The following is a 27,730-nucleotide window of genomic DNA, read 5'->3' as shown; positions in this document are numbered from 1 at the left end:
TCCCACTCCCCCTGCTTGTGTTCCCTCTCTCGCTGTGTCTCTCTCTGTCAAATAAATAAATAAAATCTTTAAAAAAATTTAAAAAGTGAAAAATTAAAAAAAATACTCAAGAGTAATCAGTTAATCTGAAATGTATCCTATGGGCTGACAAGGTCAAAACACCTGCAGTGTGGCTGGTTCAAAGGCCCAAGGCAGCTTCCCCATATGACACTTGCTTCAGAGGAAGTGAGAAGTATCAGATTTGGGATGTATTTTGAAACTATAATGGACAGAATTTGAGTTTGGGTGTGGGGAATGAGAGAAAGAGGAATCAAGAGTGATTCTAAGGCTCTCGGCCTGAACAACCGAGTGAATGATGGTACTATTTACGGGGATGGGAAACTCTGAAGGAAGAACTGATTCTGGGTAGGGACAGGTGGTAAGTCATGAGCTGTTTATGGACAGGCTGAATCGAAGATGCCTACTGGACACCCAATGGTGATGTTACATAGGCACTCGGCTGTTTTGTCTTGAGTTCAGGAGAGATATGAGCTGGCGCTATCAATGTGGGAATCATCAGGAGGTGGGATTTTAAATGAGTAGATTACAAGAGATCACCTAAGAAGTGAACATAGACAGAGAGAAGAGGTCAGAGGATTGAGCCCCGCAGGACTTTCACATCTAGCAGGTGGACCAGGACAGGAGGAGAAAGAGCCAGCAAAGGAGATGGAGAAGCAGCAGCATGGAGGGAGGAGGAGAGAGCCAGGTGAGTGTGGTGTCCTGGGAGCCAAGGGAAGCAGGCAAGCACTTCATGAGGTGTGGCCAGATCAACTGTGTTGAATACTGCTATGGGGTTACAGAGACAGAGACAGAATTGCCCACTGGAACCGCATTGTGAAGCTTATCAGCAACCTTGCCAAGAGCAGGTTCCATGGAGCGGGTTCAGGAGAGAGGAGGTGAGAAAGTGGAAATAGGCAATTAGGAATAGGTGATTCTTTCTGAGTTGTACCATAAAAAAGGAACAAATAATGTACCAACAGTCAGAGGAAGATATGAGGTCAAGGATGGAAAGATATTTCAATACATTTGTAGGGTGAAGGAAAGATCTAGTAGAGAAAGGGAAATTGTCGATGTGAACCTCCACTGCATACTTACTACTTTTCAGGAGCTGTGTCAGGCATTTTATATGGATTGCTTAATTGGACACCAAACCAGTGAGGTAGATAATGTTGGCAGCCCTATTTCACAGAAGACAAATTGAGGCATCGGGAGGATGGATTAGTACATGGCCATGGTCTCATGACCGGTAAGTGGAGAAACTTGTATGTAACCAAGATGTCTGACTCTGGAGCCCTTGTGTTCACTTTCTCCTTCATCCGAATTTATCTCTTATTGCAAAACATAACCACTGGCTAAAATTTATATCCATTATCCTGTGTTATATCCCTTCAGAGGAAAACAAAACTATGGACCCTTCAAGACTTGGCTGAAGCGAGTCTCCTGGAATTTGTATCTGACTGCTCCCTCCCCCACCCCCTCTGCTTTGGACCAAACCTCTATCATGGTCTCTACTATGCCGCTGCCCAACCCAGCACCCACCCCCCACCTTAATGTGTCTGTTTACTTATCAGTCCCTGCAGTGGAACAGGAGTTCCTCAAGGGCAGGAGCTGTGTCTAATTCATCTTTCTATCTCTGGCTGGCAGGACAGGCCCTCCAGCAGTAAATATTTATCAGGGAGTTGAATGGATGGATCACTGAAGGAACTGTAAAGAGTTACTAGGAATGTTGGCAACCACAAGACAGCTGAATATGGGCATCTATATCTGCAAGCTGGTTACATACTAAAGTGCTCTCAAAATCCAGAGTGCAAAGGACTCCCTGAGGAGTAGGAGTTTGTGGTTGAGGATATTTAAGGATGTTCCACCCCCAGACATTTTATTCAGCATGTCTGAGGCAGAGCCCAAAACTTAGTACAAGAGGGTTCTTCCCTTTTCAAAGAATTCCATGCAAGTACTCCATGGTCTTACCACTGGAAGGTGCTAGGGAATCAGGAGACTCGGATTCCAGTTCACATTCCCGACTTACCATGTGGATAGGGTTGCCAGATAAAATATTGCATGCAATATTTGAGGTATGCTGTACTAAAAAATTACTCATTTATATGAAATCCAAATTTAACTGGGCCCCTGAATGTTTATTTGCCCAATCTGGCAACATTCCAGCTGGGTGACCTTACCAAGCTACATAATAACCCCTTTGATCTTCAGGCTCCTTATCTATAAAATGGAGAAATTTGAGCTTTCCTCATTGTCATGACGATTAAATAAGGTCTTTATGTAAAGTGCTTCAACAGCAGATGGCACATGATAAGTGCCCAATAAATGAGCTGGTAGAATTTATAACATTTATTTTAATTTCCCTCTCTCCTAGAGCATTAAAATATAATCCATCAAATTAGATTTACACACAGTTTCTCAGAAATGCATCAGGTGAATCGTCAGTTAATGTGAGTCTGGGCAACTGGTTGGGATGGTGAAGTATGGAGAGATCCAGTCAGCCCTGGGCCCCAAACAGAGGGTTAAAAAAGGACATCCAAAGTCTCATTCAGCTGCTAATTTCTCAGTCAAATCTCGTTTTCCCAGATCAGCCAACCAATAAAAGAAAGATGTGATCCTTCCAGAAACCAGTAGGTGGGAGTGTGTGCATTTGGAGACAGAAGTGGGATTCGGCAGGAATGGTCCAACAGCACCGCGGCAGGGTTTCACATTTGTTTAGAGAACAAGGGAGGGTCTGAGAAAGCTCTGGGCAGAGCACTGGTCTAGAAGGGGAGAGTCGCTGCAGCCCCCAAACTGCCAACTAAAACAGCCTATAGAGGACCAGCCCTTACGGGCAGATTTGGGCATACACCGTGTAGAAAGAAAAACAGATTTTGTATGTTGAAAAATAGCAAAAAGCCAAAAGCGGGGCACGGGGCTGGCTTAGTAGAATACTCACTCTTGGTCTCAGGGTTGTTGTGAGTTCAAGCCCCACGTTGGGTGTTGGGTGGAGATGACCTAAAAATAAAATCTTGGGGGCGCCTGGGTGGCTCAGTTGGTTAAGCGACTGCCGTCAGCTCAGGTCATGATCCTGGAGTCCCAGGATCGAGTCCCGCATCGGGCTCCCTGCTCAGCGGGGAGTCTGCTTCTCCCTCTGACCCTATCCCCTCTCATGTGCTCTCTCTCTCTCTCTCTCATTCTCTCTCTCAAATAAATAAATAAAATCTTAAAAAAAATAAAAAAATAAAAAAATAAACTAGAAATATATTAAAAAATAAAAAATAAAATAAAATCTTGGGGCACCTGGGTGGCTCGGATGGTTAAGTGTCTGCCTTCAGCTCAGGTCATGATCCCAGAGTCCCAGGATCGAGCCCCATGTCGGGCTCCCTGCTCCGCGGGAAGCCTGCTTCTCCCTCTCCCACTCTCCCGGCTTGTGTTCCCTCTCTCGCTGTGTCTCTCTCTGTCAAATAAATAAATAAAATCTTTAAAATTCAATTCAATTTAATTTAATTTAAAAAAGCCAAAGCAAGTGGCAGACCAAAAGAGAAAAATCTGCAAATTTTATTAATAAAGAATTTCAGAATGTATAAAGATGTCCCACCAATCATTAAACCAAAGACAAAAAAAAAACCCCACAAAACCCTAAAAGAAAACTGGATGCTAGGGACACCTGGGTGGCTCAGTCGGTTAAGTGGCTGCCTTCTGCTCAGGTCATGATCCCAGGATCCTGGGATGGAGCCCCGCATCGGGCTCCTTGCTCAGTGGGGAGCCTGCTTCTTCCTCTGTCTGCCATTACCCCCACTTGTGCACTCCCCGCCCCTGACAAATAAATAAATAAAATCTTGAAAAAAAGAAGAAAAAGAAAAACGGATGGCAGATATGAACAGACAATTCACATAAGAAATACAAATGGCCAATATACATATGAAAAAAAAGATTACTCTCTCTAGCAACAGGGAAATACAAATTGAAACAAGACTGCCAGGAGGTTCTGCCTTATTTTCCTATGACTATTAAGGGGAATAACTTAATATTCATCGAGCACCTATTCTGTGCCAAGTATTGTGCTAAGAGCTTTCTAAACATTAACTCAGCATTTAATTTGTACAAAAACCTTGAGAAGTAGGAACAAAGGGAATTGCCATTTTACCTACAGAACACTCGGGCTTAGAAAGGTTAGTAACTTGCCTTGAATGCACTCAGCCGGGAAGGGCAGAGCAGGGTTGAGACTCAGGTTTGCATGGTTCCAAGTCCTTTCTCTCTCCACACTGCTTTTTCTAAGACTTTAGTCCAAGTAACATCTAATGCTTGAATGTGGTGCTTTGGAGAAGCCAGAGAGGAGCAGACAAAAACAAACAAACAAAAACCTCAGAAAATCAAACGGGCTTGGGAGTAGGCCTGGCGAAGCAGCGTTCTTTGGCAGAGCGCGTGCAAAGCTGGGATTTGGGAACTGGCGAGAGGGGCGTTTGGGAGGCCAACTGGGGGGCGGGGAACCAGTTCGTGGCCGCACTCAAAGCAGGATGGAGTCTGGCTGGCCTGAAGGTTCACAGCCTTAGAGGCTGGAACCTGAGGAATCTGTTTGTCAGTCCACTGCATGCTGAGTTGCAATTCTGATTTCTAAACCTTGCAGGCCAGAGTCCGCATCTCCCTCCCCCATTCTCGCACCTGCTGGCAGCAGGGGGGCTCCGATGAATGGACAAGTTCCACGGATTCTTGCCCCTTCCCCCACCTTTTACATAGCCAAGACCAGGGACAAAAGGCGCCCGGGGTCTGGGGCTCCCTCCTCGGGCTCTTGCCAGCTCTGGTGAGTGCCAGACAGCTGGAGCCATGCTCCACGCTGCACCATTTACATTTTTTACAGCTTCCCCACTGCCACCACCACTCCCCTCTTTCCCTCTTGGCTACGGCCAGGGCCACGGGTCCACAAGACCCCAACACCCTCGTCACAGTTAAGGGTGCTTGCCTGGAGGTGGAGGCTACTTGCCTGGGAAAGAGAGCCAGAGCGGCAGGAATACTGACAGGGACGCCATGCTCAGGTCCCCATGCGAGAATGCTGGGCCCTTTGTCCAGGACAGGACATCCCACCCAGCAGCGGCATGTTCGGTCGTGGTTCCAGGCCCCATGTGGGGACTGCCCTGGAGGATGTTGGTCCCTATCTCTTTGCATGGCTTCCTAATCCACTAATAAATGCAGCTACTATTTATGAAACACCTCCTGTGTCCTGGGAAGAGGGCTGAATGCTTTTATATCTGTTCCCTCCTGTAAATCTCAAAACAACCCCAGGTGAAATGAGTATGGGCCACATTTTCCAGATGAGGCAAGAGGCTCAGAGAGGAGAGGCTTGCCCCAAGCCTCCACGAAGTCAGCTATCAGCCCTGGGCCCAATATGTGAGCCCAGGTCTCCCCCTAGCCCCTACCTTGAGGGTAAGTCTGAGGACCCTTGGGTAACCCCTACCTCACCTTCTCTTGCACAATTCCTCAGTCTCTGTTGTTTACATGTTTACCAACTGGCTCCAAAATCAGGCCATCACCCTGACCCTTACTGGGGCCTCAGGACTGGCCCCACCTGAGCACCCCTTGCCCTTCTAAGATGGCCTCCTGAAAAGCCCACATTTTGTTTCAAATACTAGTTCAGCAGGGCAGGCCAGGAAAAGGGACCGTTATTCCTCACCTCTGTGAGAAGCCCTGTCAAGATTCAAGCGTGGCTCGGATCTGCTGCTCCCTGACCCTCCTTCATTTCTGTCAGGCCCTGCCCCTGTGGACAGGGTCTAGCTTCAGTCAAAATGAATGCTGGTTGATTCTCACTAGCATGTTCTACCTCTTCTGATAGTTCGCAAAGTGCCTCCTCCGACTTCCTAGGTCAAGGGCCAACACACCAAAAGGCACCCTGTGGGGAGAGGAAGGAAAACTCTGCACCCTGGCCACCTCCTGCCTCCGACAGAAGAGCTGAGGTATAGCCACGGATGTGGTGGGGGCAGTAGCCTGGCCAGCCCTCAACCTCAAAGGACCAAGGATCCCATCCTCAGAAGCCACTTCAGTCCCAATAATTTTGCACTGAGCAAAAGACAACATGAGGCACTTCCTTTGTTCATTTACCGAAACACAGAAATAAATACGTAAGTATGTAAATACTTACCTACATATCATGTTCTTTGACTAAGCAGTTCCGCCTCATGAATCTTATAGAAATGTTTGCACAATATGGGCAAATATGTCTCCTGCACATTTATAATACAGAACAACTGGAAACAACCTAAATGTCCAGTTGCAAGGAATTGCTTAAATACATTATTGTAATCCCTACAATAAAATATTCTGTAGCTGGGGCGCCTGGATGGCTCAGTTGGTTAAGCGTCTGACTCTTGGTTTGGGCTCAGGTCAGGATCTCAGGGTTGTGGGATTGAGCCCTGCCTCCAGCTCTGGCTTGGGATTCTTTCCCTCTTCTTCTTCTTCCCTTTCTGCCCCTCCCCCACTCACACTGGTGCTTGTGTTCACTCTCTCTCTCTCTCTCTCAAATAAAATTTAAAAAATATATTTATATTCTGTAGCTGTTAAAAGTGTGAGGTAATCGGGTGCCTGGCTGGCTCAGTCAGTGGAGCCTATGACTCTGGATCTCAGGGTGGTGAGTTCAAGCCCCACATTAGGTGTAGAGAGTACTTAAATAAATAAAGCCTTAAAAAAAATCTTTAGAATACCTGGGAATTTAAAAAGAAATCCAGAGGCCCAGGTTGCACTCCAAATTATATCACAATTTCTTGGGGTAGGAGGGAGGCACCTCTTTCTTAACCTCTTCAGGTGATTTCTATGAGCGGCCAACTTGGGAAATAGCACCTTAAAGAAACAGAAGGAAGGAAAGGTTGAGAAAGGCAAATGAGGTTGTAAACGCTTTACATGAAATTTAAACAGATATTACCTGCCCTTCTTCTGGGAAAAGAAAGGGCCTGGGGTCACCTCAAATTATCCCTAGGCTTCTGTCAGCATAGCCCTTAGTGATACCAAACTTTCTGATGACACCTGAGGTATTCTAGAAGTTGATCACTTGATTTTAGGAGATCAAGTCTCCAAGGGCAGAAATAAAAGCAGGAGTCCATGTTGCTGTCACATCCTGAAGGACTTGAGCTGCCCCCTCATTAGTAAACTGGGAACACAGATAAAGCCCTTTGCACATGGCCTGACATAGCAGAGACATTCAATAAGCGGTAGCTTATTCATTTTCAGGAATGGAGGGAGCTCAGAGATGATCTCTGAGTACCAGGCACTTAGACATTCTATCACACAGTCCTCCCAAACAAGCCCGGGAGGCAAACAGTGACGTCTCTCTCTTTTATTTATTTATTTTTTAAGTAATCTCTCCACCCAACGTGGGGCTCAAACTCAAGACCCTGCGATCAAGAGTCATAAGCTCCACCGACTGAGCCAGCCGGGTGCCCTCACACTGTCACTTCTTAGGAACATTTGGGGCTGGAAAATAGCTGTGATTAGCCCTCTCACTTTCAGATGCACTCTCCATATAAGAGAGAGGGTGAAAAGGAGGGTGTGACCAAAGTCATCTGGGGTCACTCTGCTTAGAGATGATAGAACACATTCAGAGATTGTGCCAAAATGTGGTTCTGGAAAACTCGAAGTGAAACTTGCACCATGAAAAAAAAAAAGGAGACTTCTATCTCTGAGCCCAAGGAGAAGTGTCAGAAGCTTTGGGCATTTGTTCTGCATTGCAGATGGATCTGGGCAGAGAACCCCTCCCATTTTCTACCCCAAACCTTCCATTCCCTTCTCCCTCAAAACAACTGCCCTTAACCTGGTGTTGACACCTGTTTGGCCTGGCACACAAGTCAATCTTCCCACCTCAAAGGATTTAGTTCTGTTCTTACTCTTTTTCAGTTCTCTTGAAAAAGGAAGGTGCCCTTGGGCATTGTCCGTTGTCTGTTCCTACCCCTTTTCATACTACTTGAACTGAATAGTCAAAAACAGGGCTTTACTGAGCACCCCTGTGAGACCCAACAGTGTGGGTAGCACATCAGTCCTGGAGGGTCTGTCTTGGATCATCCATGGCTCCCTTGACTTGGAATCCCTGCTCTGTCATCCGTGTCTCCTGGGGCAGTGTGCCTCCCATGCCACCTTCTCCAGGATCCCTCCACATGTCTCAGCTGCTCTGTGTCCTCATGGTGCTTGGACACCTTTACTGCATGGTTTACCATATTCTGTACTTGGGTTACAGCTATGGGTGTGTGTGTCTCCCCCACTAGACTGAGCATTTCCTTGAAGACAGAAACAATCTTTTGTTAATTTTGTATTCTGCAAGCATTGAACACAGTGACCGGCATATTAAAAACATATTTATGTAGTTATTTGCTTGTATTCTTTCCAAAAACAGATTTGAAGTATCTTACTAAAATACATATAGAGTTGCAGAAATGGGGCTGAAGAAATTTGAGGGTAAGGAAATCCTAGAATAAGAGCCAATAATAATCATAAAAATAATAACAATATCAGGGCGCCTGGGTGACTCGGTTGGTTGAGTTTCCGACTCTTGATTTTGGCTCAGGTCATGATCTCAGGGTAGTGGGCTTTGCACTCCGCAGGGAGTCTGCTTCTCTCTCTACACTCCCCTTCTGCCCCTCCCCTCACTCATGCTCTCTCTTTTTAAAATAAATAAATAGGGCACTTGTGTGGCTCAGTTGGTTAAGCGACTGCCTTTGGCTCAGGTCATGATCCTGGAGTCCCGGGATCGAGTCCCACATCGGGCTCTCTGCTCAGCAGGGAGTCTGCTTCTCCCCCTGACCCTCTTCCCTCTTGTGCTCTCTATCTCTCATTCTCTCTCTCTCAAATAAATAAATAAAATCTTAAAAATAAATAAATAAATCTTTAAAAAATAATAACAATATAAATAATATTTGATGCTTAGTATATGCTGAGTACTGTTCTAATTGCTTTACCTTTTTTTTTTTTTTTACTACTTAAAAAAGTCTTTTTAGGGGCACCTGGGTGGCTCAGTCGTTAAGTGTCTGCCTTCAGCTCAGGTCATGATCCCGGGGTCCTGGGATTGAATCCCGCATTGGGCTCCCTGCTCAGCGGGGAGCCTGCTTCTCCCTTCCCCACTCCCCCTGCTTGTGTTCCCTCTCTCACTGTGTCTCTGTCAAATAAATAAATAAAATCCTTAAAAAAAAAGTTTTTTTTAAGTAAACTTGAACTCATGACCCCTAAGATGCTCTACCTACTGAGCCAGCCAGGCACCCCTGTTCTAATTGCTTTAGATGCTGGGGCACTTGGCTGACTCAGCTGATGGAGCTTATGACTCTTGATCTTGGGGTTGTGAGCTTGAGCCCCATGTTGGGCGTAGAGATTACTTAAAAATGAAATTTGAAAAATAGTAATAATTGCTTTATGGGGCTGGGTGACTCATTTGGTTGAGTCTCCAACTCTTGATCTCAGCTCAGGTCCTGAGCTGAAAAATATAGATACACAAAGAAATTCTGCGGATCATCTTGCATCCTCCTTCTGGTGGACACAGGGTGCCTCTTGAGTTCCCTGTATGACCCTCTGTGAAGGTCCAAAGCATGACACAGAAAAAGCATTGCAGCGACAGCACTTCTAGAATAATGTGGTCCAAGTTTGCACCTCTCTGATTGGCCCCTTTGACCGAGTCATAACTGTTTTATCTTTTGATCTAGTAATAACTAGATATTTAAGATTTCATTTTTAACCAATCTCTACACCCAATCTGTAGGGCTCAAACTCACAACCCTGAGATCAAGAGTCCCATGCTCTCCCTACTGGGCCAGCCAGGCGCTCCTAGTAATAACTAATTTTTTAAAAGAATTTTGTTTTAATTTATTTGACAGAGACACATCGAGAGAGGGAACACAAGCAGGGGGAGTGGGAGAAGGAGAAGCAGGCCTCCCGCTGAGCAAGGAGCCCGATGAGGGACTCGATCCCAAGACCCTGGGATCCTGACCGGAGCGGAAGGCAGACGCTTAAGGGCTGAGCCACCCACGTGCCCCAACCCTAGTAATAACTATTTTAAAGGCCAACTAATACTAACTGAGCTTTTCCTGTGTGACAGTCACTGCACTAAATGCTTTATTTGCATTTCCCCATTTAATCCTTATCACAATCTCTGAGGTAGTTATCATAATAATCACCATTTTACAGGTGAGGAAACTGAGCCTTAGAGAGGTTCATTTGTTCCTGAGGGTAGAGCTGGGTTTAAACTCAGGTTTATTATGTTCTGAAGCCAGTGCCTTTTTTTTGTTTTTTAAGATTTATTTATTTATTTCAGAGAGAGTGTGTGCGCAGGGGTGGGGGGGGGGGGCGCAGAGGGAGACAAGCAGACTCCCCGCTGAGCAGTGAGCTGGCCCCGGGGCTGGATCGCAGGAACCTGAGATCATGACCTGAGTCAAAATCAACAGTCAGAGACTAAACCAACTGAGCCACCCAGGTGCCCCTAAAGCCAGTTCTTTCAATCTTAATCTCTACAGCCTCAGAAATTCTGAATACAGGGGCACCTGGCTGAGTTGGTAGAGTTTGAGATGCTTGCTCTTGGGTTATGAGTTCGAGCCCCATGGTAGGCATGGAGTTTACTTAAATAAAATGTTAAAAAAAAAAATTCTGAATATAGATGGCCTTAACCAGTAGTTTCTCCTCTTTTCCAAATCTTTTTTATTTACAAAAAGAATGTGTTTTTGGGACACCTGGGTGGCTCAGTCGGTTAAGTGTCTTCCTTCGGCTCAGGTCATGATCCTGGGGTCCTAGGGGATCGAGTTGGGCTCCTTGCTCAGCGAGGAGCCTGTTTCTCCCTCTACCTGCCACTCTCCCTGCTTGTGTTCTCTCTCTCTGACAAATAAATAAATAAAATCTTTGAAAAAAAATGTTCTTGTGGTAAAAAATGCTAACCAAACCCAAGTATGCAAAGTAAAAAAGCCACCTTTTCCCACAAACATGCTCACCAGGATTTCTCCCTATTAGTTTGTTCTCTTTAATGTTTTCCAGACTTCTTTCTCCTCACTGAACACGTGTAGATACATATCGATTAGGCAGATTTTTGCAAAAATGGGATCAGAAAATACACTTTACTCTGAACTCTCTCTTTACCTTGGCTATCTTTCCAGGTGGGTTTATGCAGATCTATTTACACAATAGAAGCAAGTATCACAATTGACAACTTACTCTTTTCTTCTTAAAATATTCTCTCCTGAGGGGTGCCTGGATTTTATTTATTTATTTACTTGACAGACACAGCGAGAGAGGGAACACGAGCAGGGGAGTGGGAGAGGGAGAAGCAGGCTTCCCGCAGAGCAGGGAGCCCAACGCGGGGCTCGATCCCAGGACCTGGGATCATGACCTGAGCCGAAGGCAGACGCTTAAGGACTGAGCCACCCAGGTGTCCCCAAAACATAAATACATAAATAATATGGCGTCCCTAAATACATAATAATTTCATTTTTAACCAATACATATGCGTCCCTAAATACATACATACATAAATAAATTAATTAATTAATCTTCTCTCGATTTTCCCTTTGCTTCTCCGTTTTTCTCCTCCTGCTGACGCTATGGGTGGTCCCTTTTCTTTCCTTCCTCTTGTCCCTCCCCTCTTCCTCTATTATCTGTTATCACTTCCAGTCCCTTGGCTTTAGATCTTATCGACAAGGCCAACAACTCCCAGACTTCCCTCTTTACCTGGAACACTTGGCAATTTTTTGTATTTTCAATTTGCTTTGTTGTTAGTTTTAAGCCTATTCAAAACATACTCGGAGGATGCATATTTGTATTTGCTTGTACTTACAGAAAGAAACTCTGGAAAGAAACGTATAAAAGTGCTTGACTGAGTGGAGTGGTGGGAGTGGAGGGAATTGGGAATAAGCTAACCAAAACCAAGGGCACCCGGCCTGAGATTAAGAACAGAATGATTGGGTGACCTTCGGTTCATCCTCTTTTCATATGAAACACAGGCGATAGAAGAAACGCAATGAACTAGCAGGGAGAGGACCACGGGCCCTTGAAGCCTTGTTTGAGGACGGGCTGTTCTAGTTGGGGACCTGTGCTTGTTCCCTTGGGGTCAGGGGAGGGGCTATTATCCAGCAGCCTTCTTTGCTCTCCAGGTAAATTCCCTAAGGACAGCTCTTGTGTGAATCCCATCACTCCAAGGGCACCAAGCAAAGGCCCTGCAAACGAAGTTAAGTGTCGATCCCTGTGGCCAATGACTTTGCCCACCAGGTACCTTTCCAACACTGTCCTGTCTACCTGGCGCCTAAATGGGAATGCTGCTTGCAGGAAGTTTCCTTCCCCGCTGCCCCCATAAAGTGATGTTCCGACGCCTCAACAATAAATATTTCACTTTTCTATTACAAAACTTGTAATAGAATTGAGAGAATAGCATAACGAATCACTCTGAATGAATGGTAAAACAAACCCCTGATTCAATAATAACTATCAGTACTTTGACATATGTAGCTTACCCTTTTCTCTGCTTTTCCTCTGGTTTTTCAAAAGCAAATACCTGAGGTCCTATCATTTCATGCCTCAGTTCTTACATGTTTATCTGAAAATTTAGGACATATTTTACTCTTATCACTTTGTACAAATTAACATTAATTCCTTAGTATATGCTAAGACACAGTCTATATTCAAACTTACCACCAAAGTAAATTACTTTATTTATTTATAAATATTTTATTTATTTATTTACTTGCCAGAGAGGGAGAGCACAAGCAGGGGGAGCAGCAGGCAGAGGGAGAAGCAGGCTCCCCGCCGAGAAAGGAGCCAGATACTGGACTTGATTCCAGGACTCTGGGATCATGACCTGAGCCAAAGGCAGACGTTTAACCAACTGAGCCACCCAAGTGTCCGAGGCGTCCCATGACTTTATTATTTTTTTTAAGATTTTATTTCTTTATTTGACAGAGAGAAAAAGAGAGAATGAGAGAGAACACAAACGGGGGAGCAGCAAGCTGAGGGAGAGGGAGAAGCAGGGAGAGCCCGACGCGGGACTCAATCCCAGGACCCTGGGAACATGTCCTGAGCCGAAGGCAGATGTTTAACCGACTGAGCCACCCAGGCACCCCAGTAAATGACTTTAAAGCTGTAGATAATTCCAGACTGGATCTGTAAATGAAACCAGAGAAGCCGGGGCAGCCTGACAGCCTGCTCAGCACAGGTCTCTGAGCAAGCCCAAGGTCCAGGAGTGAGGGGCTCAAAAAACACTTGTTCTTTTCCTTGGTAATAGCAAGTAACATTGGCTCTTCTGGAGCACTCAGTACATTCCCCCCTGGGCTGTGGTTTCTGACTGGAAGACACTATGCTGGCTCTTTATGTGTCTTCCACAGCACTGAGCATAATGTCTCCAGAGAGTAGATGCTCAACCCATTGTGATTTGAATTGATAATCATACCTCCCTGGTATTAAATGTTTCTTCACAGCCAAGGAGTGACATCACCATTTAATTCAGTCATTGGAATAAAGTGGCTATCATCCCCATTTCACAGATGAGAAAACTGGGGTCAGATTTGTTTAAGTTCCCTTAACTAGGAAGTAGAGGAGCTGAGAGTCAACTCAGGTTGGACGGACTCCAGAGTCTTGAGTTGTTATCTGTCTTTTAGTAATTGCCAAGGGACTCTGGGTAGAGGCAGAGAGGGGGTAAAAGGGAAGAGTGGTGGGGAGGAAGAGGGAGAAGAAAAGGAACAAAGGAAAAAGAAAGGAAACCAGGAGATTATGACGTCATGGAGTAACTGTCAGCCATTGGATGTAGGGCCTTCATGTACAGTAAACACAGTAATAAGTGTGGTGTTGTGTGTGGAATGCTTGAGAAGATTCCTGAGCCTCAACCCTCGGACTCTGGAGTCTAGAGTCAGGTCTGTAGACATCACTGTGTCCTTAGGGCTAGCCCAGGACCTGGCGTGTAGCAGGAGCTCAGATATCTGCCAGCGCAGGAGCGAACGTATGAGTAAATGAACAACAGAATAAAGAAATGATTGAATGAATGATGGACCAATATATAAGTTATTTAGTAAGGCCACCAAGTGGATAATTAATTGAATAGAGAGGGATGAATTCTTTAAATCTCTGTAGAGAATGAGTAGTACAGCTAAATGGAATAGCAGTGTCGTTTGCGGAGCCTTTATGCTAAGAATTTCATAAACCGTTTTTCATTTCACTCTCACAGCAACCTCTCTAGTATTAGTCTCATCATTTTTTAAGCAAGGAATTAGGCCTGGAGACATGAGAAAACTTGGTTAGCCGCACACAAGGGCAGAACTGGAATTTCAACCCTACCGTCACACCCCAAGCTCAGGCTGGTCACTGCCCAGCCAGTGCTCAATAGATGCTCAATGCAGAACTTATTTTTTGTAGATGCAAATACAGGTGACCCCCCCACTTATACAAGCCCTGGACAGCTATACATTTAAGCCCAGTTAATTACTTATCTCAGTTCATTATTTAAAGGAAGCTTTTCTATTGTATGTCCCTTTATAAGTGAAGGATTACCCCAACTCATCTGCTCCCTAAATCTAAATTTTGTTCAAAGCAAGGTACATATTTTTTTTTTAAAGATTTTATTTATTTGAGAGAGAGAGAGAGCATGAGAGGGGGGAGGGTCAGAGGGAGAAGCACACTCCCCGCCGAGCAGGGAGCCCGATGTGGGACTCAATCCCGGGACTCCAGGATCATGACCTGAGCTGAAGGCAGTCACTTAACCAACTGAGCCACCCAGGCGCCCAAAGCAAGGTACATATTAACTAAAGATGTCTACTTGTAGGATTTGGTTTAATTATTGCTGGGAATCTGGGATTTTTGGTGTTTGGACACCTGATGACTAAGACTTTAATTTTGTAATACTTAATTTTAATAGTATAAATAAAGGTAAATTAAATTTACCAAATCTAGAATCCATTAAAGAAAAGCAGGTATGGTCAATATATGTAAACATAAAAAGATTTCTTCAGGATAAAAACTACCATAAGCAAAGTCCAGTTATAAACCACAAAATCAGAAAAAAAATTCTTTTTATTTCTTTTTTCTTTTTGCTTTTTAAAAAGATTTTATTTATTTATTTGACAGAGAGAAAGAGAGAGAGAGAGAGAGCACAAGCAGGGGGAGCAGCAGGTGGAGGCAGAGGGAGAAGTAGGCTCTCCACTGAGCAGAGAGCCCAATGGGGGGCTCAAACCCGGGACCCTGGGATCATGACCTGAGCTGAAGGCAGACACTTAACCGACTGAGCCACTCAGATGCCCCTATTAAAAAGTTTTGTGGGTTTTTTTTTTTTAAGATTTTATTTTTAAGTAATCCCTACATCCAACTTGGGGCTCGAACTCACAACCCTGAGATCAAGAGTTGCGTGCTTTACGGACTGAACCAACCAGGTGCCCGCAGAAAAGACATTTGTAATTCCTACCATGGACCAAAGGCGATATTTATACAGAACTCTCATTAACAGTAAGAAAAAGGTTTATAATCAATAGCAAAATGTGCAAAGGATATTCATAGGGAAGAAAACATAAATGGTTCAAAAATATATGAAAAATGCTCTCTCTTACTCATAATGAAAAAATGTAAATTAAAACCACAGGGAGGAACTAATTTTTCGCCTTTTTTTAAAAAAATATTTTATTTATCTATTTGAGAGAGAGAGAACGAGAGGGAAGAGGGAGAAGCAGACTCCCTGCAGAGCAGGGAGCCCAATGCGGGACTTGATCCCGGGACTCCAGGATCATGACCTGAGCCGAAGGCAGTCGCTTAACCAACTGAGCCACCCAGGTGCCCATAATTTTTTGCCTATTTAACTGGCAAAGATAAAAAAGTGCTAACGCATTGTGCTGGCCAAGGGGTAGGGAGATAGCACTCTCATACTTTGTTTTGGGGGAAATAAATTGGTACAACTTCTAGGGAGGGAAATCTGGCAAAATCTATACAGATTACGACAGTGCACTTGGGATGTATTAGCTATACCTATATTCATGCAAGATTACCCATTGTAGCTTGGCTTAAAGAGCAAACAATGGAAATGACCTTAATGTTCACCAGTGGAGGACTGGATAGGACATTATGTTAATTCATAAAATGGAGTTCCTTGGGGTGCCTGGGTGGCTCAGTCTTTAAGCGCCTGCCTTTGGCTCAGGTCATGATCCCAGGGTCCTGGGATCGAGGCCAGCATCCGGCTCCCTGCTCCGCGGGAAGCCTGCTTCTCCCTCTCCCACTCCCCCTGCTTGTGTTCCCTCTCTCACTGTCTCTCTCTGTCAAATAAATTAAAAAATCTTAAAAAAAAATGGAGCTCCTTTTCCATCTAGATATATACTAGTACATTTGCTACCAGCCACATGGGGCTATAGAACATTTGAAATGCGGGTAGTTCTACATGAGATTGGCTTCAAGTGGAAAATACATTGAATTTTGAAGACTTGGTACAAAGTGTCTCATTAATAATTTTTATATTAAAAATAATTTTTATGTTGATTTCCTGTCAAAATGATAATATTTCAGAGATATTGGTTTAAATAAAATATATTGTTAAAATTAATATCACCCAGGAGCACTTGTGTGGCTCAGTCATTAAGTATCTACCTTCGGCTTGGGTCATGATCTCAGGGTCCTGGGATCGAGCCCCGCATTGGGCTCCCTGCTCCGCGGGAAGCCTCCTTCCACCCCCCCCCCGTTTGTGTTCCCTCTCTCGCTGTGTCTCTATCAAATAAATAAATAAAATCTTAAAAAAAATTAATATCACCTGTCCAATTCAATGATCCCTCTGTCCATTCAGTTAAAGTCTTCTAACTATCATTAATGTGGCTGCTAGAAATGTAAAAGTATTATGTGTGGCTCTCATTACATTTTGTTGGACAATGGTGACTCTGGATAAAAAAGCAAAGTGACAAAAGCAAGGTGCGTAAGAGGGTTTGATGTACTACCATTTGTGCTTCAAAGAAAGGAAAAAAGCACTCTCTCAGAGATTTGCTTGTTTATGCATATTTCTGGAATGGTACCCTAGAAACAACACTGGCTGCTTCTGGAGAGGGAAACTGTAGACAGGGCTGAAATTTGAATCCTGAATCCTTTTGTAAATTCCTGAACCAAAAATTTACATGCATTTTGAATAATATGCTTTTTTTATGTATAGAAAATAGACTATATATTAGTCAAAAGTAGTTTAAAAAAACGTTTAACATAGAACAAAAATATGCACAGAAAGATCAGAAATTTATACGTGTTGTAAATGCACAGAAAAAGAACTGGCAGATAAGCATAGTGAAGAGAATGTGTTAGGGACTGAAAGGGAAGACTTGCTCAATTTACTCTATTTTTTACCCTGTACCATTTGGATCTTTTGGAAAGAGAATATTTAATTTGTGTAAGTCTAAGAAAAAAAAAACTAGATTAGAAAGAAATATACCAAGATGTTCACAATAGCTATCTTCAGATGAGATTATAGGTAACTTTTTCTTCTTTCTACTTTAAAAAAGTTTCCCAATTATTCTAAATTTTCCCAATTTGGTCTATAAAAGACTCGTACCTTGGTGATGGAAGCACCAACAAACCTTTAGTTTCTTTAAAAAAAATACTTTTAAAGACTCCATTAGCCTTTTAAAGAATTTCAAATTATCTTCATTGCTTTTAAAAATGGTAGCAAGTAAGGTAGGTTCCTTATAAAATGTCAACACAGAAAGATAATTTGGAAAGGAAAAGTATCCAACTCCTACAAGATAACCACTATTCTCTGAAACTTTTAAAATGCTACATTTATCTTAAGAACTTAAAAATAATTTCAAATTAGCTGTAGAGGCTGAGGACTGCAACAGACTTGCTCCGTGCCAAGCACGGTCCTGAATGCTTTATATTGATCATCTTGCTGAATCTATGCGGCAACTCTGCCGGACAGGTTGTGCCCCAGTAACCTTTAAATCAGGGCTCCAGGGGTTGAAACAATTCGCCTAAGGCCATACTCTAGAAAGGGGCAGGGTTGGCATTCAAATCCAAGTCCAGGACACGTCTAAGCCGCTGCCTCGGGCGCCTACCATCATGGTGGGTGGGGCTGGTGTGATTTTGATCCGGGGACTGGACTTGAGCTCCCATCTGGTAGCCCCCTCCTCCTCCCGTGCTCCTGGGAACAAGCCTTCAATAAAGGATTTTTGATCTAGGTGGTAAGTGTAGGGCTCATGATTGGCAGAGGAGAAAATGATAATTGTGAGCTGGGGCATAACCGACATTGGGGGCCTGGGGTGGGGGGCTGGAGGTGACCTTTTACAGCGGTAGCCAGGGGTCAGGCCATAGAAGGGAGGTGGGTGGAATGAAGCCCGGGAGGGCAGCAGCTAGCCCCAGCTCTCCAAAGGGTTAAAGCCGGGCAGGAAAGCCCCTGGGGGGAGCTACCACCAAAGGCTGCGATCCGGCGGCCTTCACCTCCCCCACCAGCGGGGACTAGACGGGCGGATAGGACTGGTTCCTCTGGGATTATCTGAGGCCCCTGGGCAGAGATGAGCTGCAGGAGGGACGGAAGCCCAGGTACCGCACGCCCCCGCCTTCCTGTGGGGCTCAGAAAACTAGGTGTCCTGGGATATAGACGCCCTGGCCCCGGACGGAAGAAATTTTGGCCTGGGCAGGCTTTGGGAGTGAGAGGTGTTGAGCCCCACCCCTGGGAGATGCTCGGAGAAAGGTGGGAATGGAGCCCTTGGAGAAAGTGAGGCCATTCTGGAAGGAAAAGGGGCCTGCACCAAGGTGGGGGCAGTGAGCTCTCCAACCTTCCCATCCAGCACCGCCAGGGATGGGCAGCTGCCTCAGGAAGAGATGCATCTTGGAGGTTCAGAAAGCCCCAAAGTCTACCCAGTCATCAAAGGCCAGTTTCTGGGCTCCAGCTATGCTCCCCCACCCCTACCCTCAAGCCTGGTGGTGGACTTTCCTTCCCTAGGTCTTTCTCTCTGAACCTCCCCAACCCCTCCCCCAAACTCTTTGGAAATCTTTCAACTTTCTTTTAAGTTTTCCCAGGGCAGTTTGGAGTCTGTTTCAGAGCTAGGTCTGGGCGCTTTAATGCCCCCAGCTGGGTAGAGTGGACCAGACAATAGCCGCTATCACTTTACCATTGGAAGTGACCCCCGAATTTGCACTTCTTTCATCTTGGGACCAGAGCACTTGAGGGTGGGCGATTTCCTGGGGGGAGTGGCTTAAGCCGCTTCTCCACCGGCCAGTTGGCTGTAGACGGTCCATGCTCAATGGTCCACTACAGATACCAAGCCAGTTCTGGAGTGAGAGTGGCGCTTGGCTGGGGACGCTGACGCAGGGTGACTTAAATGTCCCAAGCTGGAAGCTGCAGAAAGAAGTGGACGCCCCCAGGGCTCTGGGCCACCCTCGAGGTCAGTAAACTAGGAAGTTTCCTCAAAATTAGGAACGGTGGGTGCCCCGTTCGGCTTGGAGGCCCCAGGGGAGAGAGGACTGGCCTTGGGACAGTAAAGGGCCTAAGGGTCAAGGAGCGACTCCGTGAAGATGCTGCAAGCCTGTGTGTCTGCGTGCATCCGTGTGTGGGTGTGGGTGTGTGTGTGTGTGTGTGTGTGTGTGTGTGTGTGTGTGTGTAAGGGGGAAGTGAGGCATTGTTTCAAGTTCTTTCTCCCCACCCCCACCTCCAGCCCCATCCCCACCCCCACCCGCCTGCCTATCTCCCCTCCCCACCCTACACAATTGTCCGTCCTCGGCCCCTCCCCAGGCTCTTAGCGTTTCTCCGGTTGGGTCCCTTGGCTCAGAAGCGTGGGGCCAGCCAGCTCTAGTCTCCCCAGCCGCCTGCTGCTTTCCTGGCATCCTGAGGGGCGATTGTTGGCCTGCACTGCTTACCTCGTGGGCCATACTCTCCCTTCTCCTACCCGTCCAGACACGTGGTCCACGAGAGCAACTAAACTTGGGAACTCCCGAACTCCCCAGGCGTGGTTGACTTGGTGGCCTCAGGCCCACCCTGGATCCCCCAGGCACTCCCGTTACCCTTCCTTGGGAGTTCACAGCTGATGGACTCGCCGGCCACCAGCCAGCCCCCGTGGCTGCCCCTGCCCCTGCTGGGCCTCCTGGAACCCAGGGAGGGAGCCAAGATGGCTGGCGCTCCCTCGAGCCAGGGACCTAGCTTGGGCAGCCGGGAGGGCAGACCAGAGAGGCACCGAGCCAGGCCAGGTGAGATGCCATCCGGTTTACCGTGGTCTTAATCGGTCTTGCTGAGGGTTGAGGCCTGGGTGGCACTGCGTCCTACTTGTTGGGCCTAGTTGACTGTAGAGACGGCAGAGCCTACTTTATGAGGGATGGGGAGAAAAGGAGGGATGGCGAGAACATGGGGTCCTTGGTGAGCAAACACAGAGCCCAGGATGAGGCTGGCAGAGAAGGAGTTTGTTCTAGAAGCCAGAGGAGATTTAAAGCAGCATTGAGTTAGCAGATTCATTGGCCCTTCCTTCTCTTGCCCTGCCTAGAACCCTGGCCGACCCCTTCTAAAATGGAAGGGACAGAGTCCAGACCTGGGCTCTGAGACTCTATCTCTTGAAATAAGGAGATGGAGGGAGGAGGAAAGCTAGCTTTGGTGAAGGTAAGGCTTGGAGTCTCTTGCAGAGTTGCCGGTGCCCCTTCATTTATTCTTTGGCTCCGAGCCCTTCCTAAGTGCTAAGGTGCTGGCTGGATGCTTTTTAGATGCCCCGTTTTACCTCCCTCCAACCTCAAGCTAGGAGAGCCTGTGTAACCTGGTGGGGCTTGCCTCCTTGGTTTCTTGCCTTTTCCAATCCCTTCCAAGATCTGTGGGGGCCGGGGTGGGGGCCAGTTGAACAAAGCCCATAGATGAGCTTTCGCTTTTTGCACCTCATTCCATGAATGCACCTGGCCATTGCTGGATCTGTTTTGCATTGCACTTCCAGGGAGCCATTGTTGAAAAGACTGTTGCACCTGAACCCCATCAACCAATTGTCTACTTAAGGATGATTGGCTTCCCCTGCAGAGCCTCTGGCTTTTCCCCCACTGTCTGTTCTCCGGTAGTCCAGACCTCCTTGGATGGATGTGGGGTGCGGAGCTCCAGGGAGCTGCTTTTTCTCAGTAAGCTTTTGAGGAAAACGGAAGTGGGGTATTACCTACTCACACCTCCTCCTACGCCTTTGGGGAAGAGGAAGGAATGAGATAGGGTGGAGGGGAGCTGGGTGGGACCGGGACCAGGACAGGACCGGAGAAGAGTAGGTCGGGTGGGACAGGGTAGGATGGGGTGGGGTTTGTGCAGAAGGAAGTGTGGTATATCTGGACATTTTGTTGGAAGATACCTGGATACTGCTGCTTGAAGTCAGGCAAGTCACCTGTACCTTTCTGGACCTCAATTTTCCTTATCTGTGAAATGGCCAGGTTTGTCTCAAAGCTCCAAGAATCCATGCGTTTCTGGATCCCTCAGCTGATAAGCATTTTGGGTGATGTATTCCCCTGGGTGGTGGAATTACAGTGTTTAGGAGGGGTACTCTGGAGTCACATTGCTTAATTTTATAGCTTTAATAGCTGTGTGGTCTTGGGAACGTTATTTAACCCCCAAGCCTCCGTTTCTCCAGGTGTGAGCTCAGAATAGCCATCCCAAGCAATGGTGCAGGTGTGATGGAGTTGTAGTTTATGTGGAGGGGAGGGGAGAACTGCATATAAGCAAAATTACCTCTAAAAAGCCTGAAATCCACTCAATCCTTGTAAAGCCCAAAGGAGCTTGCCATCACCGGAGGGGACATGATGCTTTGCTCAGGAAAGGGACTGAGTGGGAGGGTAGGAGGAATCACCCAACAGTTTAAATTCATTGTCCCCTCACTTTTTTCCTGAGATTTTGGTTGAATTACCTAATTAAATGCACCTAGTAAGCCGTAAGTAAGTGGTGGCTATTTTCATAATTTTGTTTGCAAAGTTTGCTCCTGTCTAAGCTGTATAGCGGCATTCTACCAGGGACATGTAAGTAAAACCATCTTTGTTGGCTACCAGAGTGAAAAGGCTGTTCTGTGCGTACAGTGTGTTTTTCAGGGCTCAATGTTTTTTTTAAAAGATTTTATTTATTTTAGAGAGAGTGTGAAAGCGAGAGAGATCACAGAGGGAGAGGGAGAAGCAGACTCGCTGCTGAGCGGAGAGCCCGATGTGGGGCTCAATCCCAGGACCCTGGGATCATGACCTGAGCTGAAGGCAGACGTTTGCTCAACCGACTGAGCCACCCAGGCGCCCAGGGCTCAATTTTTTAATTGCCTATGGAAGTGTGCTCTCTTGATCAAGGACTGCTATGACATTGTTTTATCTCCTGAGTCCAGTGAAATGAATCTTTTTTTAAAAAGTAAACGTAAGGTACATTCATGATGAACAGATTAAGAGCCCAACTCCAGGGTCAAATGATACGGTAAAAATACAAAATCACTGCGAGGTTAGACCAGATTTGTCACAGCATACACATTAAAAAAAAAAATCTACAGCCAAGAGTTTTACCCGAAGGTGATTCTAATTTTTTAATTTTGTGAAAAATAATTTTTTAAGTAATCTCTGCCCAATATGGGGCTCAAGCTCATGACCCCGAGATCAAGTCTCTTCGCTCTACTGACTGAGCCAGCAAGGTACCCCTGATTACTAATTACTGAAAAGCTTTCTTTTTTACGATTATCAGGTAAAATTCTGGTACTCTTTTGGTGCTTTATAAACTTTTTTCAAAACTTGACTGAACCATAATTTACACCCAAGCACATCCCCTTTAAGTGTGCAGTTTGATGAGCTGACAAATATATACACCCAAACACAGTTTTTAAAATTCAGGCTAGGGGCGCCTGGGTGGCCAGTCGTTAGTTAAGCCTCTGCCTTCAGCTCAGGTCATGATCCCCGGGTCCTGGGATCAAGCCCCGCATCGGGCTCCCTGCTCAGCGGGAAGCCTGCTTCTCCCTCTGCCCCTCTCTCTGTCTCTTACGAATAAATAAATAAAATCTTAAAAAAAAAAAAACCAAACCTCAGGCTAATCTAAAGCAATTTATTGAATTCTGAGAACAGATCTGAGAGAGGACAATGGTCTTCTTTTTAATTTAAAAGCAGTATCTGAAAAGGAATATACTTTGCAACGCAACACTGAAAATGTACCGGTAATTAGGATCATTCGTTTGTGTTGGTTTAAATTGGAGATGAATCAGACCCTAAAGTGACTAGGTTCCAGCATTGGTACTGGCCCTACCACTTGTGCAACCTAGGGCAAATTAGCCTAAGTTGCATTTTCTCAGTTTTTTCACCTCTAAACTGGGGATGAGGGTAGTGCCTGCTTTTAAAGTATGGCTGTCGGGCTTAGAAGACAGTGCCTGGCAAATACTGAATGCTCAGTACATCCTAGTTATTAGATCTGTGTTAGTCCAGGGACTAGGCTGCTGCCACCCCTTTGAAAAGGCTCTTTGTTTTAGGGCAGTGGTTCTCAAACTTTCTGGTCTCAGGACCCGTTGTACGCTCTCTAAAACTTGAGGACCCTGAAGAGCTTTTATTTATATAGGTTACATCTATCAATGTGTATTCAAAATTAAAATGGAGAAATTTAGAAAATATTTATTAAAAAACAAGCCTGTTACACAGTAAAAAAAAATAACAAGTTTTTTTTGTGAAAAATAACTTTTCCAGAACAAAAAAGTAGTGAGAACAATGCATTCTTATACATGTCTTCATGTCTCTGTAATATCTGGTTTAAAAGGTATTGTGTCTCTACGTTTCAGTCTGTTGTGATAACGTTGTTTTGATAGAAGTCTATGAAGAAAATCCAACTTTGTCCAGATAAGGAAGAGTATTTCGATAGCTTGTTCAGTGAATATTCTTTGATCAGTACGTCAACGCTTGACAAGTAGTAGTTTCTTAAAGCTTAGTTATAATGTAAAAACAAACAATATCCATGATTCTTTAGTATAGTAAAATTCATTGCTTTCTTTTATACTTGGAGTGGATCTTTACCTGTGTGTGACTTTGTAGCATCACCCATTGGTTTTTTGGGAAACACAGTTCATTGATGGATGTAGATCTTCAGATGTTGACAATTCCATTACATGGTATAAAAAGTTACATTTGTTAGTGTCACTACTGATCCCATCAGAAAAGTCTTTAGGTATCGGGAAACTGTCAGGTTCACTATAGTGGATACAGGTTTTCCAAAATTCTAGTTTTCAAACGAAAGTTCAGAATTTTACTGGCAGCAGAGAGTCAACAGTTTTCTGTGAGGTGACAGGCTCACCTTACTCACCTTTGAGATGTCTGCCCAATATACCCAAGTCTAAATGAGTAATGTCTCAATTTTTCTTTCAAGTAAAAGTGATATTCCATGATAAAAGCAGCTAGTTCATTATATAAACCAAACAATCGGCACGTGAGACATTCAGTATGCAGCAGAAATGACTACCCCCCATTTTGCCACTCACAAAACTGAAAAGTCATGTACTTAAGGGCTGTGATTAAATTAAAAAAAAAAAAAAACAAACTTCACTGCTTCATCAAGGACATTCTTGAGTGAAACTAGTGTTCCCCCCGCCCCGCCCAAACTGAGCACATGGTGGTAAAGAATATAATGACTACTAGCATAGTTGGATTCATGCTAAGTTACCACATTTCTACTCAAAATTAATATAATGAAAAAGGCAAATAATATCTTAGTTTTACATTATCTTTGTATATCTTAGTATTATGAAAATAACGTGCAGACCCCCTGGAAAAGTCTCAGGGAACCCCAAGGGTCCATGGACCATACTTTGAGAATCACCATTCTAAGGAAAGGCAGACCAGTTGTAGCTCTGTGAGTTTGTAAGTCTTTTTAACAGGTACGGAGGTACGGCCTTTATGTCTGTACTGTGGAATGCGTCATAGCTAGCTAATGCTTCTCCATTCCTTCCCCGTGTGTCAGGCGCTGTTCTAAGGATGAGTGTGTGTGTGTGTGTGTATACCTATATATCTCCATGCTTTCGTGGTCTCATTTGTGCCCACAATAACTGTGTAACTGGATACTTCGGTCATCCCACTTGACAGAAGAGGAACCAGAAGCATGGAGAGCTGAAGTGACTTGCTCAAGCTAGTATCAGAACCAGGATTTCCAAGTCGGGTTCCAGAGACCAGGCTCTTCCTCAGTACCGCTGAGGGATTAAACCCCGGGAGGCACTTAGCCAGCTGGTCTACCCCCGGGGGTGGGGGCATGGGAGTGGGTGGGTGGGCATTATCTTCAGGGAGCAAGTGCAAGTCACCATTGCTGGGTATCTGGGCGTCCTGACTCTGCCCTCTGCCCTGGCAGGATGACCTCTCGGGAGCAGCTGGTACAGCAGGTGCTGCAGGAGCTGCAGGAGGCTGTGGAGTCCGAGGGCCTCGAGGGTCTTGTCGGTGCTGCTCTGGAGGCCAAGCAGGTGTTGTCGTCCTTCACCCTCCCCACCTGCCGGGAGGGGGGCTCCGGCCCCCAGGTGCTGGAGGTGGACTCGGTGGCCCTGAGCCTGTACCCCGAGGATGCTCCCCGGAACATGCTGCCGCTGGCGTGCGAAGGCGAGGGCAGCCTGCTGTTTGAGGCGGCCAGCGTTCTGCTGTGGGGGGACGTGGGCTTCAGCCTGGAGCTGCGGGCCCGCACCGTGGTCGAGATGCTGCTGCACAGGCACTACTACCTCCAGGGCATGATCGACTCCAAGGTGATGCTGCAGGCCGTGCGCTACTCCCTGTGCTCCGAGGAGTCCCCTGAGATGACCAGCCTGCCACCTGCCACGCTGGAGGCCATCTTCGATGCGGACGTCAAGGCCACTTGCTTCCCCAGCAGCTTCTCCAACGTGTGGCACTTGTATGCTCTCGCCTCTGTCCTTCAGCGCAATATCTACTCCATCTACCCCATGCGGAACCTCAAGATCCGGCCCTACTTCAATCGGGTCATCCGGCCTCGCCGCTGTGACCACGTGCCCGCCACGCTGCACATCATGTGGGCTGGCCAGCCCCTCACCAGCCACCTCTTCCGCCACCAGTACTTTGCCCCTGTGGTGGGGCTGGAGGAGGTGGAGGCTGAAGGTGCCCCCAGCCTGGCCCCGGTGCCTCCAGCCCTGGCCCCGCTGCCGCCGCCACCGGCCAAGACCCTGGAGCTGCTCAACCAGGAACCTGGCCTCAGCTACTCCCACCTCCGTGAGCGCTACAGTGTCACCAAGAGCACCTTCTACCGCTGGCGGCGGCAGTCCCAGGAGCACCGGCAGAAGGTGGCCGCCCGCTTCTCGGCCAAGCACTTCCTGCAGGACAGCGTCCACCGCGGTGGTGTTGTGCCACTGCAGCAGTTCCTCCAGAGGTTCCCCGAGATCTCCCGCTCCACCTACTACGCCTGGAAGCAAGAGCTCCTGGGCTCTGGCACCTGCCAGGCCCTGGCCCCCAAGGAGGGGCAGGTGACGGAGGAGCTGCAGAAGCTGCCAGAGGAGCAGGTGGCCAAGGGGCTGGGATGCTCCTCACTGGCCGTGTCGAGCCCCGGAATGGTCTTAATGCAGCGGGCCAAGTTGTACCTGGAGCACTGCATCTCCCTGAACACATTGGTACCCTATCGTTGCTTCAAACGCAGGTTCCCTGGCATCTCCCGGTCCACCTACTACAACTGGCGCCGGAAGGCTCTCCGAAGGAACCCTGGCTTCAAGCCGGCACCAGCCCTCCCCACGACTGGGGCTCCCCAGCCGGCATCTGTTCCGGAAGAGGCCCTGCTCCCTTGGAAGGGGGAGGGGGGCGAGGGGGCATGCAAAGCAACGGCGGGGGGACCACCCGCCCCCCACGAGTTCCTGCCCCCCAAGGTGCCCCTGTCCCGTTGGCAGAGGCGCCTGCGCAGGGCGGCCCGCAAGCAAGTGCTGAGTGGGCATCTCCCCTTCTGTCGCTTCCGCCTCCGCTACCCCAGCCTGTCGCCCTCCACCTTCTGGGTCTGGAAGAGTCTTGCCCGGGGCTGGCCCAGAGGCCTGTCCAAATTCCAGATGCAGGCCCCCACCTTGGGCAAAGGGGGGCTGCGGGAAGTGGAGGAGAAGCAGGAGAAGGAAGCTGGCAGGAATGGGTCAGCTGTGATGGCCCCTCCTGCTGGGACCCCCCTGCAGGTGGGGGCTTCTCCAGGAGAGGATCCAGGGAAGGCCCACGGAGGGCCTTCAGGTGAGGGGGCCACGGCCCAGGGCCGGCCCCACAGCAGGTCCCTGTCCAGCCGCCCTGTGGCGGAGGCAGCAGTGGGGGGCAGGGACGGCCAGGTGCTGGTGATGGACATGCTCGCCACCACAAAGTTCAAGGCCCAGGCCAAGCTATTCTTGCAGAAGCGCTTCCAGTCTAAGAGCTTCCCCTCCTTCAAGGAGTTCAGTGCCCTCTTTCCCCTCACCGCCCGCTCCACCTACTACATGTGGAAACGGGCGCTCTATGACGGCCTCACCCTGGTGGATGGCTGATGGGGAGGTGTGAAGGGGGCTGGGAGGAGAGGGGACCCATTTGGACAGGGTCAGGGACCTAAGTTGACCCCTGGTTTGGCCAGGATGCCCTTTGCTCTGGCTCCCACAGTGTCTACCTTGAATCCAAGGGCAGCTTTGCGCTGCTTCCTGGTTCTAAGGCAGACAGAGCCAGAAATGAGCCATCTGGTCTCCTGCAGAGAGCTACAGGACCAGAATTGTTCTTTTTGGTTGTTTGCCATTCTTGCTTTTTATTGTCTTGGTTTTAGTTTTTTGTTTTGATTTAAGTGGGTTGGCTGGGCCCCCTGGCTGGTGTTGGAAACCATACGAATGGGGGTCCTGAGGGGGTTTGTTAGCTA

At 47.0% G+C, this 27,730-nt stretch overlaps 1 protein-coding gene across 1 annotated transcript; it reads left to right on the top strand.

The window, feature by feature from the left end:
• The first annotated feature begins 553 nt into the window (after window positions 1-553).
• On the top strand, window positions 554-27,374 carry VRTN (vertebrae development associated). The gene is made up of 3 exons (XM_027572606.1): window positions 554-745; window positions 1,145-1,285; window positions 25,244-27,374. The coding sequence occupies exons 2-3, from the start codon at window positions 1,206-1,208 to the stop codon at window positions 27,372-27,374; spliced, it is 2,211 nt and encodes a 736-aa protein (XP_027428407.1). The 5' UTR covers window positions 554-745; window positions 1,145-1,205.
• Window positions 27,375-27,730: the final 356 nt, after the last annotated feature.

This window comes from Zalophus californianus, chromosome 6 (genome assembly GCF_009762305.2).
Source record: "Zalophus californianus isolate mZalCal1 chromosome 6, mZalCal1.pri.v2, whole genome shotgun sequence".
NCBI classification, from domain to species: Eukaryota; Metazoa; Chordata; class Mammalia; order Carnivora; family Otariidae; genus Zalophus; species Zalophus californianus.
Note: the sequence above shows the minus strand (reverse complement) of the source record. Positions and strands in the feature narration are given on the sequence as shown.